Source organism: Triplophysa rosa, linkage group LG2 (genome assembly GCF_024868665.1).
Source record: "Triplophysa rosa linkage group LG2, Trosa_1v2, whole genome shotgun sequence".
In the NCBI taxonomy this organism is placed as follows: Eukaryota; Metazoa; Chordata; class Actinopteri; order Cypriniformes; family Nemacheilidae; genus Triplophysa; species Triplophysa rosa.
Window position 1 is genome coordinate 28,694,932 of NC_079891.1, and position 16,590 is coordinate 28,711,521.

The following is a 16,590-nucleotide window of genomic DNA, read 5'->3' on the forward strand; positions in this document are numbered from 1 at the left end:
TGCAATCGTTGCTATAGCAACATACACCTTTAACTTCCTGTGCACACATGCAGACTAACACATTCCGTCACAAACACCTTTACCTGTCTATACATCTACGCAAGCCATTTTTGTCACTGTTTTGCTTTGTGGTCAGAATACCCAGAAGTTTGTGTTTGTGTTTGTTTTCACAGGATTCGCAGGGACACCTGGTTACCTGTCCCCTGAGGTGCTGAGGAAGGAGGCATATGGCAAACCGGTGGACATCTGGGCCTGCGGTAATCAAACTCGAACACTGACATGCACATGCCTCTTCTGTAGAGACAAAGCGATGCTGTGAGGGTACTGTCGAGTTTTTTTGGCTGGTGAAAAGCTGTGCTGTAAAACTCAGCGAGCTGCCTGTCTACCTGTAAATAGGCATAGACATATGGCAAAATCAAGTATTTTTTATGAGGCTTGGCCATTTCTGTTTGTTTGCCAATTTCTGGTTATTCAACAAAGACGAGCGGATCAAATTTGGCATTTATGCAATGCAGTACCCGGCAGTATTGCAACAAGTTTGAAAAATAATTAATAAATGGTTATTTAAAAATAATAATAATAAATAAATGTAGGGTGTTTCATGATGCTTTTTATTTGAAGCAATGTGTATAAAAAGTCATTTTTGCTTAATATTTATTTCTTTACAAAACATAAATGTTATTTAAAAATGTGAAAATTGTTGACTTGACCACATAACAAAGAAACCATCAAATAAGATATCAGCGCCTTGTTTAATACTATACACTCACCTAAAGGATTATTAGGAACACCATACTAATACGGTGTTTGACCCCCTTTCGCCTTCAGAACTGCCTTAATTCTACGTGGCATTGATTCAACAAGGTGCTGAAAGCATTCTTTAGAAATGTTGGCCCATATTGATAGGATAGCATCTTGCAGTTGATGGAGATTTGTGGGATGCACATCCAGGGCACGAAGCTCCCGTTCCACCACATCCCAAAGATGTTCTATCGGGTTGAGATCTGGTGACTGTGGGGGCCATTCTAGTACAGTGAACTCATTGTCATGTTCAAGAAACCAATTTGAAATGATTCGAGCTTTGTGACATGGTGCATTATCCTGCTGGAAGTAGCCATTAGAGGATGGGTACATGGTGGTCATAAAGGGATGGACATGGTCAGAAACAATGCTCAGGTAGGCCGTGGCATTTAAACGATGCCCAATTGGCACTAAGGGGCCTAAAGTGTGCCAAGAAAACATCCCCCACACCATTACACCACCACCACCAGCCTGCACAGTGGTAACAAGGCATGATGGATCCATGTTCTCATTCTGTTTACGCCAAATTCTGACTCTACCATTTGAATGTCTCAACAGAAATCGAGACTCATCAGACCAGGCAACATTTTTCCAGTCTTCAACTGTCCAATTTTGGTGAGCTCGTGCAAATTGTAGCCTCTTTTTCCTATTTGTAGTGGAGATGAGTGGTACCCGGTGGGGTCTTCTGCTGTTGTAGCCCATCTGCCTCAAGGTTGTGCGTGTTGTGGCTTCACAAATGCTTTGCTGCATACCTCGGTTGTAACGAGTGGTTATTTCAGTCAAAGTTGCTCTTCTATCAGCTTGAATCAGTCGGCCCATTCTCCTCTGACCTCTAGCATCAACAAGGCATTTTCGCCCACAGGACTGCCGCATACTGGATGTTTTTCCCTTTTCACACCATTCTTTGTAAACCCTAGAAATGGTTGTGCGTGAAAATCCCAGTAACTGAGCAGATTGTGAAATACTCAGACCGGCCCGTCTGGCACCAACAACCATGCCACGCTCAAAATTGCTTAAATCACCTTTCTTTCCCATTCTGACATTCAGTTTGGAGTTCAGGAGATTGTCTTGACCAGGACCACACCCCTAAATGCATTGAAGCAACTGCCATGTGATTGGTTGATTAGATAATTGCATTAATGAGAAATTGAACAGGTGTTCCTAATAATCCTTTAGGTGAGTGTATAACAAGCATCTCGGGGTGAGACTTCAAAAAGCTGGTTGGTAAAATGCCAAGAGTACATTTTCACAAATTTTCGCAAAAGGGTGGCTAAAATATAAAATATATTTGTGTTGTTTCCTTTGTGCTATTTTATAAACATACTACTACCTATACAACTAAATACATAAACCCAAGGATACTTGCTCAAATTTGATTGTTTTGTCAAGTTGAACTTCTGAGGTAAAGTATTCTTATTCATCATCATTTTGCTGTCTATGAAACAGCTGCTGTTTTGGCAGCATGCCTGGGTTTCTTAGGTAGGGATAAGACTTGGAACAGATCTCATTTTCCCATGTCTTCATTAAGGTGTCATTCTGTACATTCTGTTGGTTGGATATCCGCCGTTCTGGGACGAGGATCAGCACAAACTCTACCAGCAAATCAAAGCTGGAGCTTACGATGTGAGTTTTCGTGTTTATCCTGGCATCCATCTTTCTTTCCTTCAGTGTCCCAGTTTCCCACAGTTCTGATAAACTCTTGCTCTAAATGTACTGCAAGTATGCACTTTAAGTACATGCTTACAGTTGTGCACTGTGAGAAGAGTTTGTACTGCCCTCTTTCATTGTTTTATTTTCTCATCTGTTTTAGTACTTCTCTGACTTTTAACGGCTTTTGAGATTGGCTCACGAGGCATTACATTCTTACTCCACACAGCTTGCGCAATTCAAGTTGTCTTATAAATATTTCAAGAATGCAGGAGAATTTTTAAGAGCTGTTTCCTTGGAGAGAAACTAAAGCAGTGTGTGGAGTTCAAGAAATGTTTAATCATGTGCATGACATTTTTTAGGAGTTTTGTGTTGTTGATCAAGTCGTAATTTTTTTACTAAAGGTTATTTTTAAAAGGTTATTATTTGAATAAAAAGTAAGCAATTTATTTACACAGAATCTGCATTGCAATTTTACTGCCTTCTATAGTTTGTAAAAAAAAATGTTTTCGCTATTTTGTGTTTTTTTTTTTGCTGGTTTCTGTTTGACATTAAAAAATCTAATGGCTTGATGCATTGCTACTTTTATTGACAGAGCAACATCATTTTCTTGCAGCTTATGAATAAATCTAAATAACTGTAAATACAAAACCCCCAAAAGGAAGTTATTTTCCCCCAGCTTGGCTTTCATATCTTTGTTTTTGTTTCCTCCGGTAGTTTCCATCTCCCGAATGGGACACAGTTACTCCTGAAGCCAAAAACCTCATCAATCAAATGCTCACCATAAACCCAGCCAAGAGAATCACCGCACAGGAAGCTCTTAAGCACCCATGGGTCTGCGTACGTATTCTCCGGCTTTATGAAACGCTCGCTCAAAAACAAGAGCTAACGCCGAATCCCAGGTTTAGACACAGTAAACATCGTTTCCCCATTTGATTCCATAGCAACGCTCTACTGTGGCCTCCATGATGCACAGACAAGAGACCGTGGAATGCCTGAAGAAGTTTAACGCTAGGAGGAAACTCAAGGTGAGTTTGACCAACACAGGTGCACTAGTTTTACAACACGCATACACTGAGTGTTCATCCGGGGTTTTTTGTTTTCTCACAGGGGGCCATCCTCACCACCATGCTTGTGTCACGAAACTTCTCTGGTAAGTTAGTCAGACATGGTGAACATCAATATTAACTTTTGAAATGTTTTGATTGACAGCCAAATTGTGTTTTGTGATCTGGTCTATTCCGTGTATGTTGTGATGGGTTTCCTCAATGAGTCCTTTGTGTATCTTTGAATCCCCACTCTGTCTTGATGTGTTTTTTTTTTGTCTTTTGTCTTCCAAATAAACACTTCTGTCACTCAGTAAAAGTTGACATGACTTTTATATTAACACGTAAAACAGTATTTGTGCAACTATGAGCCGACAACCTTTTCAGTTCTTTTACACAGCTCTGACCTCGCAGATTTCATGCGTAATACCAACCGTACATCTCTTTCATCCACGTCCCAACTTTTTTCCTAAATGGAAATTCAAGTCCTTCAGGTTGCACTTTCCGATCTCATCTGTGATGTCAGGGCTCTGCTTATAATCACATTACTTTGTGTCAAAACACGAGACGTTTCTACATGTAGGTTTGAATGTTTGGAGTGAGGATTCTCTCTGGGTCCATAACAATCTTATCTATGTTTCATGTTGGTTGTAATCAAAAATATAGCTCTCATCTACGTAAGAAACATGCTCTTCTGAGCCACTTGTCTCTCAAAGAAATAAAAAAAACTTTACTTACTTACTTACTTTTGCTGGAGACTAATGAATGATTCTCTGTCACTCTGCCCCTTTTCCTCTTCCCCATCTCTCTTTTGTTCCTTCCTCTGATTCTGTTTTGGTTTTGTGTGGATGGGTACGTATGCATCTGCGTGCGTGCGTGTGTGTCAGTGGGTAGCAGGCAGACCACATCTCCCGCCTCGGTCACTGCGGCTGCGGTAGCCGCGGCTGCAGGCACCACAGCAGGGCTGGTGGAACAAGGTAGTGCCGCCCTGCAGGGCACAAATCTTCTGCCTCCTTCTGTCTGTACTCCTCAACATGTTTTCCCCTTCGTTTCTTCTCTCCCTTCTTGTACTTAACATACTTTTTCATTTTGTTTCAGTTTATCCTGTTTCTCTACCATACCTTCCCTTCCCCTTCCTCTCATTTTTTTGTCTTTTTTCTCATTCCTGATTATTTTTCTTTTTACGTTCCCTGTTCTGTTCTCCCTTCCTCTTTGATTTTTCACCCCAATCATTCTTTCTATCCTCTCTGTCACTTTCCAGTCCATGACTGTCTCTGCATGGGGCTACAGCATGATGACTCACCCCTTACCTTTACCTGTCTTTCCTTATCTGTCTGCTCTCTCTATCCTGTCCTCCACACTTCAGTGTCAGTATCCGTCTCATTTTGCTTTCAGTTCACGTCAGCCGTCACATGGAGCATCTCATTGCACTCTTAAAAAATACTGGGTTGATTGTTACCACATGATACATTAAAACAACCAAGCATATCGTAGATGTCCTCCAAAAACCTCCAATGTCCAAATTCACAGTTTTTCAGGGACTGGAAAAACTCCCTCTGTGGTAATTTTATCCCTTAAAACTTGACCATTAAAATTACATATTTTTTATATCTTACCAAATATATTTGACTGCCCTAAAATAGCTTGAATGTAACTCTACACCTCAGCTTCATTAAGTATACGCAAAGACATGAATATTCAAATGAGCCCCGCCTCCACTCAGTCGCACCCGGCAGTTCCAGACGCTGTTAAAACTGAAAGTGCAACTGAGAGCTGACACAGCAGTGCAGTGATCATTTTAGCCCGAATCTATGCGCAATCGTTGCATATTTATGCCTCAAACTGCTGATCCACAGGGGTCAAATGATGTGATTGGTTACAGGTTTATGACATCATTAACCGGAGCAGGTTCAAACCGCATTTTTTATTGTCTTTGGTTTAGTGCAGCTCTATGGAGAAAATACTCAGCAATGGTTTAAAACTATAAATGTGCATGGTTTGTCTTAAAACATATTAAAAACACCACATAAACAACATTAAAAACTTGATTTTAACCACTTTAGCTTTTTTAAATGAGTACTTTTTAAAATGATGACACTTTAGCACTTTTTTATTGGTTCGATATTTGCAAACACCAAGTGACAAACATAAAGGGTGACAAATAATAATGATTTATGGAAAAGAAGTCATGAAATATGGAGATACGAGGTTTCAGAAGGACGCCAGCGATATGTTCATTTATAACCTAGCGTTTCGTTTTTCCCCAAGTGTGGGTTAAAAACAACCCTGCGTTTTTAGAGCGTGATCCTCCAGGTGTCCATCATCCTCACTGTCGTCACAATTTCATTCATCTTTTATTAATTTCACAGAGTTTCTACACCGAGGCATGTGCATAATGAATGTGATTTCCCTTCCGACTCTCTTTTTGCAGCCTCTGCGCTTCTCTCCATCATTTTTCCCTCTCATATGCTCCATAAATCACTTTTTTCTGGTTTATTCTTATCTCCTCATCACTTTTCTTAGCCATTTTTATCTGACACCCATAAGCCATCTTGAGTTTCGGTCTCTGCATCTCTCCTCCTTTCCATTGCTCTGCCTTTAATATATGGTCTGTGAAGTTGAAGTTCACCCCTGTTTTAGGGGTGGAACAGTCTGCCTGCTGTTGTGCTGAATGCTGCATGGGAGATTGGACTAATGCATGTTCACTAACATTGGGGTATGATGGGCTACACGAATCTGGTGCACTTGTGCATGGTCAAAGCTTTTTGGAAACTGTACTTACTGTATCAAAAGTTTATTTTTATTGTTTCAAAGAATAGGTTTATTTGTTATATACACATGCACAAAAATACAAAGTAATAAAAAATTAAAGTAAGATTTTGTATCGAAGTATTTATACGAAAAAATATTCAGTACACGTTTGTGGGAAACATATGGTAGCAGTATCTCATTCTGTTCCATACTGTGCCACAAGTATACAGTAATATTTAATTTGGTTTCCACTGCTGCGTTGTAGACTTCCCTGATGTAGGCAATTAATCACAATAAAAGCTAGGCTCACATGCCTGTAATTAAACGTTTGATCAACAGCGTTTAGATTTCTAAACCTTTTCTTGCCCCTTAGGTTATTATTCATTTTATTTACTGCATCTCCTCCAGAACAGATATCTAATATACGGTACATCATTTCTGCTTTAGAAAAAAGCGCTTGCTGTCCTAATTTGCCTGCTTATGATTCGCTGTAAAAATATACATTATGGGAAAGTATAAACATTTTAGTGCACAGCAAATGACCATGCGTGTATTTGAACGTACTGTAGGGTTGCGGGGCACAAACTAAGTGTTAATTGTAGCATGAATATAACAGAAAAACAGCTGTTCTGCAGGAGAACCCGTTGACATTGTTTCACCTCTCGAAAAGGCAGGAAATGATTTAAGATAAAATGTTTGTTTATTTTTTGTTTAACGGTAGTAATGTACAGTAAAAGGGTCGAGCTGCTACATTGAGCGTGTGCCGTGGCTCAATGTGAAGGCCGTGCTTCATTTCTGATGCTGCCTCCATACCTATGCCTAGTCTCTGTTGTCCCCCAACTACCTCCAGCCTGAGCAACCAGACCGCTGCGCTATAGGCAGTTACACTACATACTGCACTGAAATCTGGATCAGTCGGAATCCTGACATAAACAGAGTATAATCTTATACACATAAGATTATATAATGTATCTACTGTATTATAATCTATGACATGGTGCATGTAAGTTAGTATTTCAGTAGAGTGATATGGCTCATTTTTGTGGCACAGGATGCATTTAAATTGTCAATTTTATCATGACGTGATCGATTTGGTGCTGCATGTTTTTTTTTATAAAGCACAGGAGGGGTCGATTTTAGAGTAGTCAAACTGCTTATATAAAACAGCCTGGCACAAACCTTGTATTCGCCTGCTATTTTTGCTAAGTCCTGTTTGTGCTGACTTAGCCCTGCCGAGTAGATAGAAACCCACTGAAAAATGATGACTAGTCTCAAAATAAGTCAACGCACTTTTTTGTTTATTTTTGGGCTCTATATAGAGCTCCATAGATGTGTTTAGCTTTACTGTTCATAGAGGCAACAATAGCACTCTGGTATTTTGACTTCTTCTCCATTGCTCTATTTTTCTCTCCGTTCTCTCTCTTCCTCTTGCTCTCTGTGTTAATGGCAAGGTAAGGAGCTCGACTCACTCTAGAGTATTAGATGTTACTTTACTCCTGCTCTTTCTACAGGGACGCATGCTCATTTCTCATCACTGATCCCTTTGGGAAACCAGATGGATGGGTTGGTGGCCCAGATACAGCTCTAGGAGGATCTGTATCCAAAACCCACCTTCTATGACCCTGTTCTTCCATTTGTGACACTCATCTGCTGAAATACAGCACATGTTCCACTTAGGCTTGAAAATTCTCTATTCGTCTCTACAGTATTTTTATGAATGTCACCTGAAGTCATAAACTAAACATTTTGGCTGGTGATTCAGCTGGATTCATTTTTAGTACAGCCCAGAGTTGTAGTCTATTCCAGAGAATATTTAAGATGTTTAAGCCCAGGAATAAAGCTCAAGACGTCTTTTGTGCTTCATTAACTGTCTAACTAAGTCATCCTTTGAGGCTCTATGAGGAACTAAAAATAAAGAATGTAAATGAAGGACTTTTACGGTGCATGCAGTATGGATTGAGGGATGGTTATGCGTTTGTTTGCATATGTATTTTTAATACACAATAAGCAATAGTTGACTTGGATTCTGTCAGATTTGTGCACATTGATGGGTCTTTTATGCTGTATTATTGAAGGGATAGTTCACCAAAAAAATGAAAATTCTGTCATCATTTACTCACCCTCATGTCGTTTCAAACCTCTATGACGTTCTTTCTTCCGCAGAACACAAAAGAAGATATTTTGAAAAATGTTGTGAACTGGCACCCATTCACCTGCATTGGTTTTGTGTCCATACAATAGAAGAGAATGGGTGCCAGCGCTGTTCGGTTACCAACTTTCTTCAAAATTTGTATAGGTTTGAAATGACAAGAGTAAATGATGACAGAATTTTCTTTTTTGGGTGAACTATCCCAGTGATGCAACAAAACACCTTATTTTGTGTAGTTTTTGAGAAGTTCCTTCATCAACTACACTCAACTGTTTGGCTGAATCTAAAGATAAGTTCATTTTAAATAATATGCAATCTGTGAAATGTATGATGCTCAGACCGTATACTGTACAGTAGGTCTGCAGCACCAATTGTTCTTTGCCAGGACACTATTAAATATATGTAGCCTGGTAAAATGTCTTGCCACGTACAGTCTTGTGAGATTCACAAAATGCTTTGTGTGTAGTTGATGGGTAACGCTTTCTGATAGCTTTCATAACTTTTATGATGTCTTTAAGTACTGTCAGATAATAGTACTAGATAACCGGTCATTATCTTGTATCCTGAAGGGGTTTCTTTAGCAATAAAGGCCAGTTGACTGTACATTGTCTCGCTTATTACAAGGCCACTCGGCAAATAAATAAATACTGTACATGAAATAAGGATTTGAGATCTCTTTATCTCATGCAGAGACAGATCGCAAGCATGTATTTTGAGGAAAATGGGTTTCTTGGTTAGACGATCTGTTTTACAACATATTTAGAAATGAAAGATTCCAGAGAGCCGTGTAATAGCAAAAACTATTGCATTATATAATGCTGATCAGACCTTTAGATAATGGACAGTAAAGATAATAAATTCATTTAACTTTGATTACATGATCTAATGATCTGTTAAGCATTAAATAATGCTTGTTAAAAAATCTTAAACGTTATGATAATGTATTGAGATACATGTTGAGATCTGACTTTGTAAATCATTTATCACGTTTGTCTCTAAAGTTACTATAATCTGTTCAAGCAATCTGCTTTGCTATTTGAAACACAACCCTGTGCCCAACAGGGTTTTTAACATTTGTTGATATTTTAATGTGTTTGATCATGTTTCGCTGATTCATCTTTTATTTTCTTCCCATTGTAGCAGCCAAGAGCTTGTTGAACAAAAAGGCAGACGTTAAGGTAAGAGATCCGTTGAACTTCTGACCTTTGTGACCTAGACCTGACCATGTACCGTCTCAATAACATCTCTCTTTTCACGTCTTATTCGCTCTGTCTTTCCCTCCTGCTGTTTCGCTGCGTAAGCTATCAGTGTTAGTTGGAGTTAAGAGTATTTCCACTAGCTATTGCATGCGTTTCTATCTGTCACTTCATTTTCTGTTTTGTGTGTGTGTTTGTGTGTACAGGTAAAATGAAAGATGTCTTCGAGAAACATCATCCTATTATAGGGATGTTACATATAATCGATAACAGAGCAAATTAACCTCTTCTACACTGTACAACTTTGCTGTAGTTTTGCAGCAGGTTTGGCAGTAACTTACTGTAGATTTAATTACTACTTAATATACTTTCCAATTAGTACTGTTTTCAATTACTTTAATCAAAATTAAAACACTTTGACTTTTGAGATTCAAAATAAGCAAGAAGAGACTGGCATTAGCACAGCAACACTGCAAAAAATGACATTCTTCTTAAGCATTTTTCTCTTGTTTTCTGTAAAAATATAGAAAACTTCTTGTTTAAAAGAAAAGTGACCCAAGATATTTAGTCTTGTTTTATGAAATTGTACATTAAATCTACAGTAAGTTACTGGCAAACCTGCGAAATTACAGCAAAGTTTTACAGTGTACACATTGTTGTAACTATGACTCAAAAGCATTACTAATAATTAATGTTACTAATGTAATTTGTGTACAATGTTTTAAATGGTTATTTGTAGCTGAAACCATTTTCAGATTCGCTGAAATATGTAATAGGATGTGAACAGAATTTGATACAATTCTGTGAATGATTAAGTGTTTGAATTCTGACAGAATATTTTAAATAAATAGGAAATTTTGCTTGTAATTTCTAAAAGCCAAGCAGGATTTTCTGCAGGAATTCACAAATTTCTACACTCCTCCAACCATTAAATTTGATCACTTATTCTTCATAATATTTGCCTTTTGAATTAGCATTTACAGTTACAGAAAAGTATTTTGTTGATTTTGCACCTACAAATAAGATTACCTTAGTACCAGCTACTCCTTTTGCTAAAAGTCTAAACGGTATTTTTTTCCCCGCAAGCAGTGCCAATGAGTATTTAACTGAATTTGCTGGACATTTTTGGTGATACAAGGTGTTACTGTACACCATATCGAGCTCTATCGTGTCACAGAGACAGCGATACCCCTGAAAGAGGAGATGAAATGAGGTTTTATTTCCGTCAGCGCCTGTGGGTGTGTGAGAGATGTTAAGGAGAATGATATAACCACCACGGGCGTAATGCCATTGCGGAATCTATGGAATCTTCCACAAGACCTATAGTAATTTGATTCATAAAAACCAAAGTTCAGAAATGAACTTTTTCTGCGCTTCTCACTTACAATCTCATTTAGAGCGTTCACAGACACACGTTCCCTGCTACCTGTTTCCACTTTACCACCTCAGAGACACACACCTGCTAAATCAGTGTGTATTTATGTACGTGCAAGTGTGTTTGAGCAGAGAAATAGCTCAGCGGGGAATGTGACTCTGGTTCCAAGAATAGCCGTGAGTCTGAAACCCTCGAAACTCTTGAGACGAAAATAGCAGCACAGCGCTCCTCTCATCGCCTAGCAACAGGCTCCCCCACGTCCTCTCCAGCCATTTTAAAAGATTTGTCTTCTTCTGCCCTTTTACAATTTCTCCTCCTTTTACCTTTTTGCTTCATCTCAAAAGATCATGATAAGCTGCTCTTTTTTTAGGTGTTGTCACTATTTTTCGAATGAACTGAAGCTGACTTTCTTACTTTCTGCCTGAATGTTTGCGTTGTCACTGGTTATGTAATTCTGCTTTAGAATCAGAGGCGTTTTTATTCAGCGGTCGCGATGATTGGAGGCTACGCGGCTGCGTTTTCAAGCAAAGCGCTTCTGAGAACATTGTGTGCTTAATATAACCAGTTCTTGGCTGCCCTTTGTTAGGACAAAAAAATTCACTGATCCGCACAGTCAGTGCTTGCTTTTCTCTCTTAGCATCCCTGCTTGTCCTTACACATCATTCCTACTTTGTAACTGGTTCGGGACCATGTTTTTGAAAGGATAGTAACAGTCTTGCATTCACTGATTATTTACTTTACCTTTCCTTTTGCTATTAGCATGTGTCTCTGTTCCTTCTTCCACACTTTCCTCATCCCAATTGCTCCTCCACTTGAACTCACTACCCTTCCTTGTTCCTTTTTCTTGGGTTTTCCCAAATTTCCTTTTTATAGGAGAACCTTCAAGTCTACATTGTCCTGCTAGCAACGTACTGCTAGCAAGTCTTGCACTGAACCCAAGCCTTCTTATTCCCCCACAAATTATCCTTTAAATCCTTTACTTCACATACAGTCTTTGACTTTAACTATAAATGCATCAGCAAAATCCAGCGATGTAAATTTTGACCCTCCACTCTGAAAAAACAGTTATCAAACAAGCCAGACAATTTCTTTTTTTGTATATATACTTGTATACGGTTTCACTACTTCCCAAATTCCCCTCCATTTCGCGCTCTCATTTTCTCTCCCTCTCATTTTCTCTCTAGAAGCGGAAGTCGAGCTCTACCATTCAGTACATGGTGAGAATCTTGTTCCATTTACAGCCTTATTTCTTACATCTTTTTACACTTGTACCTTGTAATTGCCTCCACTTTCCCTCATACTCTTCCTTCAAATCCTGCGTTTCTTTAGATCATTGTGTGAATATCTGTGACCAATGTCCACGGACACCACACATCTTCTGGGTTTCATTCTGCATGTTCATTCTGCAGAATAGACATGCAGTTATCTTCTCTTGTTTGAACTATCCAATTTGTTCTATTCCAACTGCACCAAACCCTTCAAACTGCTTGCATCCTCACTTTGCATTTGCTTGCAAGGCCCAGTACATCATTTTTACAGGTGGTACCCATGTCCGTGGGCCTTGATAGGTCTTCTTCATCATATGGCCCAGGACAATGCTCCTAGTTGTATACCACTGGTAATGGGCCTGTTTACTTGGATAAAACTGGATGTCCATGGAGATCAAAAACCAACTGTTATGATTTTTGAGAATGTTCAGCAATGGCTAATGAATTTCTCTAAAGTGCTCTATCAATTACAAATACTGTTGGGGTGTGTGTATGTGTCCATAGTGCCAAAGTCAAAGTGTGTGTGCGTGTGTTTTTTGTCTATTTATTTGGTGATTATTTCTTGTTTATGAGTATCTAGAAGTTGTTATTGTGTTAGGAATTGATCCAAACCTCCCTCATGCAGTTACAATCTATACTAACAACCAGAGTTATAATAGTTTTGTGTTCAGTTTTGTTGTAGTTTTATTCATATTTTGAATTTTTGGTCATTCATTTTTTAATTTATTTTTGTTTTTCATTATTTTCATGATAATTTTAGTTAAATTTGTATCTATTTTGTTTTGTGCTTTGCTCGTTTTGTTACTTATTTGTTTATTGTTTATATCGCTATGTACATTTAATTTATTTTTAGTTTCGATTTTATTTTTTTCGGTCAATCATTTTAGTGCGTCCAGCTTATTTTAGTTTACTGCTGAGGCAACATTTCAAATTTTTTATATCTTAGTTTTTTCAAATAATATTAAGGCCGATATTTGTGACCCTGGATGACAAAACCAGTCATGAGTAGCACAGGTATATTTGTAGCAATAGCCAACAATACATTGTATGGGTCAAAATTATTTATTTTTTTATTCCAAAAATCATTAGGATATTAAGTAAAGATCATGATCCATGAAGATATGTTGTAAATTTCCTACCCTAAATATATAAAAACTTATTTTTCTGAGTGATTGCAGCACATTCGCGAACAAAAATGGCCGGAAACACGCCTACAAACTTGGCTTGCTGCTGCCCGTTCTTTGAGAATTACCCACTCAAGTTTGGTATCTATGTAAAGCTTAGAATTTCTGCTTTCGGGTGCATCTATTCTCCTCACCATCATTACAGCGATAAGCCAAAAGAGAGCGTTAAAACAAACCTGTTTCTTCTTAGCAATGGCCTGCTACAGCGCCTCTGATGGACAACTTTAAATGGGTAAGAAGCCCTGGTAGTAGCAAATATTCAAACGAGAGCTTTGAAGGCCGAAGTGGAGAAGGGTTCCATGTGAACAGAAGTTGAACATAGGTCAGTCGGTCGTAAGGGATGGGCTAACGCCGTTTGGAAGCCCCGGCCCATCGAGAGGGAGTCGGGTTCAGATCCCCGAACCCGGAGTGGCTGAGACAGGTGCCACGATTCGTCCAGTGCGGTAACGCAAACTAACTCGGAGAAGCCATGGGGGCGCAGGAAGAGTTCTCTCTTCTTCGTGAAGGGCAGGGCGCCTTGGAATGGGTTCCTGCGGCGTCCGGTGAGCTCTCGTCGGCCCTTGAAAATCTGGCGGGGGAAGGTGTAAATCTCGCACTGGGCCGTACCCATATCCACAGCAGGTCTCCAATGTGAAAGCCTCTGGTGTGTTGGAACAATGGCATGTAAGGAAAGTCGGCAAGTCAGATCCGTAACTTCGGAATAAGGATTGGCTCTAAGGGCCGCGTCAGTCGGGGCAAGGCGCGTAGGGGGAAAAGGGTGGCGGGCGGCTTAGAACTGGTGCGGACCAGGGAAATCCGACTGTTTAAGGAAAACAAAGCATCACGAGGGCCCGCAGCTGGTGTTGACGCGATGTGATTTCTGCCCAGTGCTTTGAATGTCAAAGTGAAGAAGGTGATTTTTTTCTATATTTTTATTTTTTTGCACCCTCAGATTCCGGATTTTCAAATAGTTGTATTTTCCCCAAATATTGTCCTATCCTAACAAACCTTACATCAATGGAAAGCTTATAAATGCATGTATAATCTCAATGTATAATCTCAATTTCAAAAAATTGACCCTTATGACTGGTTTTTTGGTCCAGGGCCACATTTTATTTGATCTCAAATGTTTCACTATTTTTAGTTTTAGTAAACCAATAACCTTGTCAACAGCTCTTACATGAGGCAACCGAGAAAGAGGACAGTCCATTACCGCCAGGGACCCAGAGTACAAATAAGCATCTAGAACCCATTTGCCTCTACAAGTCTAATTGGCTTAAAGCATTTTATTGACTTCACTCAGTGACCCTGTCCCCTTTCCTGTTGCAGAACAATGTTTCCGGAAAAAAACATTGTTTGATGTACAGTAAATGCGCAGCGGGCACATCATTTACCTCTTAAAACAGATGGTCACTCTTGTTGTGCGCATGCATGTCGGTCTCTCCCTTCTATTCCTTCTTAACCAAACCCTTAACTGAATGTGTGTTATGTTTCCCTGCACAGCCCCAGACAAACAGCACCAAAAACAGCATAGTCACCAGCCCCAAAGGAAACCTTCCCTCTCCTGCACTGGTATTTACCTCTCTAAATCCTTTACTCCTCAGTCACTTCCTCCGTTTTACCTTCTGTCTATCACTGTACCTGCATCCATGTTAAGCTTTGAATTCTCTTTGTGTTCTTGTGTGTGCTGTGTGTTAAAGCCAGTATTGCTAAACTGCAAATGAATCTTATTACTTTATTTTGTTACTTGCTAAGTGACAGTGAGAACAGCCGCTCATAAATTAGATTAGAAAATCAATTTTAAATCATGTGCAGTGTGCAAAGACTAAAGAAACAAAAAAGTCTGCTTTCAGTGTCCTGGTCACAATGTTACAGAGATTTCAATATTTGTGTACTGTTTATTCATATGTGCTTAGTTATTTTGGTATATCACTACACGCTCTCGTCATAAATTGCATTCATGTTGCATTTCAAGGTCTGATTTCATTGGTGGATCAGTTATTTAATGAATGAAAGTTAAACATGTTTTGAACAACATGAGGCTAAGTGAAGGCTGACAGAATTTTCCGTTTAAGGTGAGCTGTCACTTTTAGAAAGGAGGTTACCGCTGGAAACATGACATGCGTTCCAGCGTATACAGCTAATTCAACACGTGGTCAAATGTGTGTGCAGTTTGTATCCTGCTGTCTGTGTGGGGCTATAAGTGTAGAGTGTTTTATGGTGCAGATATAGTTACCCACCTCTGAAGTGAAGTGAGGAGGTGTTTATGATCAGTAAAGACTCTAGCCTTAGTGCTTTGTTTCATAGCTTCCCCTTCAGTTGTACTATTAACTGTGTAGGACTCGGCCATGATAGAGATAGGGCTGAATGTAGTGAATGTTATTTTAGACGATGTTTAATATAAGAACTAAAATAGCAGGAATCTAGTTTAAAATAGTGGAGCGATTTGCCACGCCGTTTAAAAATATTTACCTACAACAAGTTTTCATGTATTAAATATATACATCACACACATATACAGCTGCGGATAAAAATTAAAAGATCATTCCGAATTTTCATTTAATCAGCATTTCTAGATGTATTGTGGTCTTTCCAGGACAGAGTCTGTTGAATTTAAACAAAATCAAACCTCAGGATTGACGTAAAGTCATCCAAGAACAATGACTACGTTTATATGAGCACCAATAATGCGAATATTTCCAATAATGAGAGTAAGGACTTAATCGCAGTAACATGTTTACATGACATGAGAACACCTCTTTGCTCCCGTTTACATGGAAGTTTTATTAGTCTGATTATTTGCTATAATACAGAGAACAAACGGTGCTCTCTGGTACAGTGGGTGTGTGTTACGGCTATCGTTTTAATATATTCGCGTCAAATGCAAAACACCGTTATGTGGACGTATTTTATGGTTATTCGGCATCGTGTTGAATATAGAAATATGATGGAAAATGTCTCCGCAACGGTGGTGTACGCTCATCGCGTTCACGCTGTTTCTGTATGAAGGAGCAGAGACTGCAGATAACAAGCTGTGTTGACTGTTAAACTTCAGACTGTCATGTTTGCCATGAATTTGCGCTTCAGGCGCATGACAGAAGCGCATGCGCACCTTGATCAGAGCTTCATAAATGCGATTAAGGTGTTTACATTAGGGCTGTAGCTATCGATTATTTTAGTAATCGAGTATTCTA

General features: G+C 39.1%; 1 protein-coding gene across 25 annotated transcripts in view; it reads left to right on the top strand.

The window, feature by feature from the left end:
- The window catches only part of camk2b1 (calcium/calmodulin-dependent protein kinase (CaM kinase) II beta 1), a 56,729-nt gene that overhangs the window by 26,885 nt on the left and 13,254 nt on the right, over positions 1–16,590 (top strand). For 5 of the 25 annotated variants that reach the window (XM_057326981.1, XM_057326974.1, XM_057327025.1 and 2 more), the window contains 8 exons: positions 174–257; positions 2,330–2,424; positions 3,166–3,288; positions 3,393–3,476; positions 3,559–3,601; positions 4,382–4,471; positions 9,535–9,572; positions 14,900–14,968. In XM_057326981.1, coding sequence (XP_057182964.1) covers positions 174–257; positions 2,330–2,424; positions 3,166–3,288; positions 3,393–3,476; positions 3,559–3,601; positions 4,382–4,471; positions 9,535–9,572; positions 14,900–14,968 — 626 coding nt within the window. Of the gene's footprint in view, positions 1–173; positions 258–2,329; positions 2,425–3,165; positions 3,289–3,392; positions 3,477–3,558; positions 3,602–4,381; positions 4,472–9,534; positions 9,573–12,149; positions 12,183–14,899; positions 14,969–16,590 lie in introns of all 25 variants that reach the window. The other 20 variants (XM_057327001.1, XM_057326995.1, XM_057327042.1 and 17 more) reach the window with 8 other exon arrangements.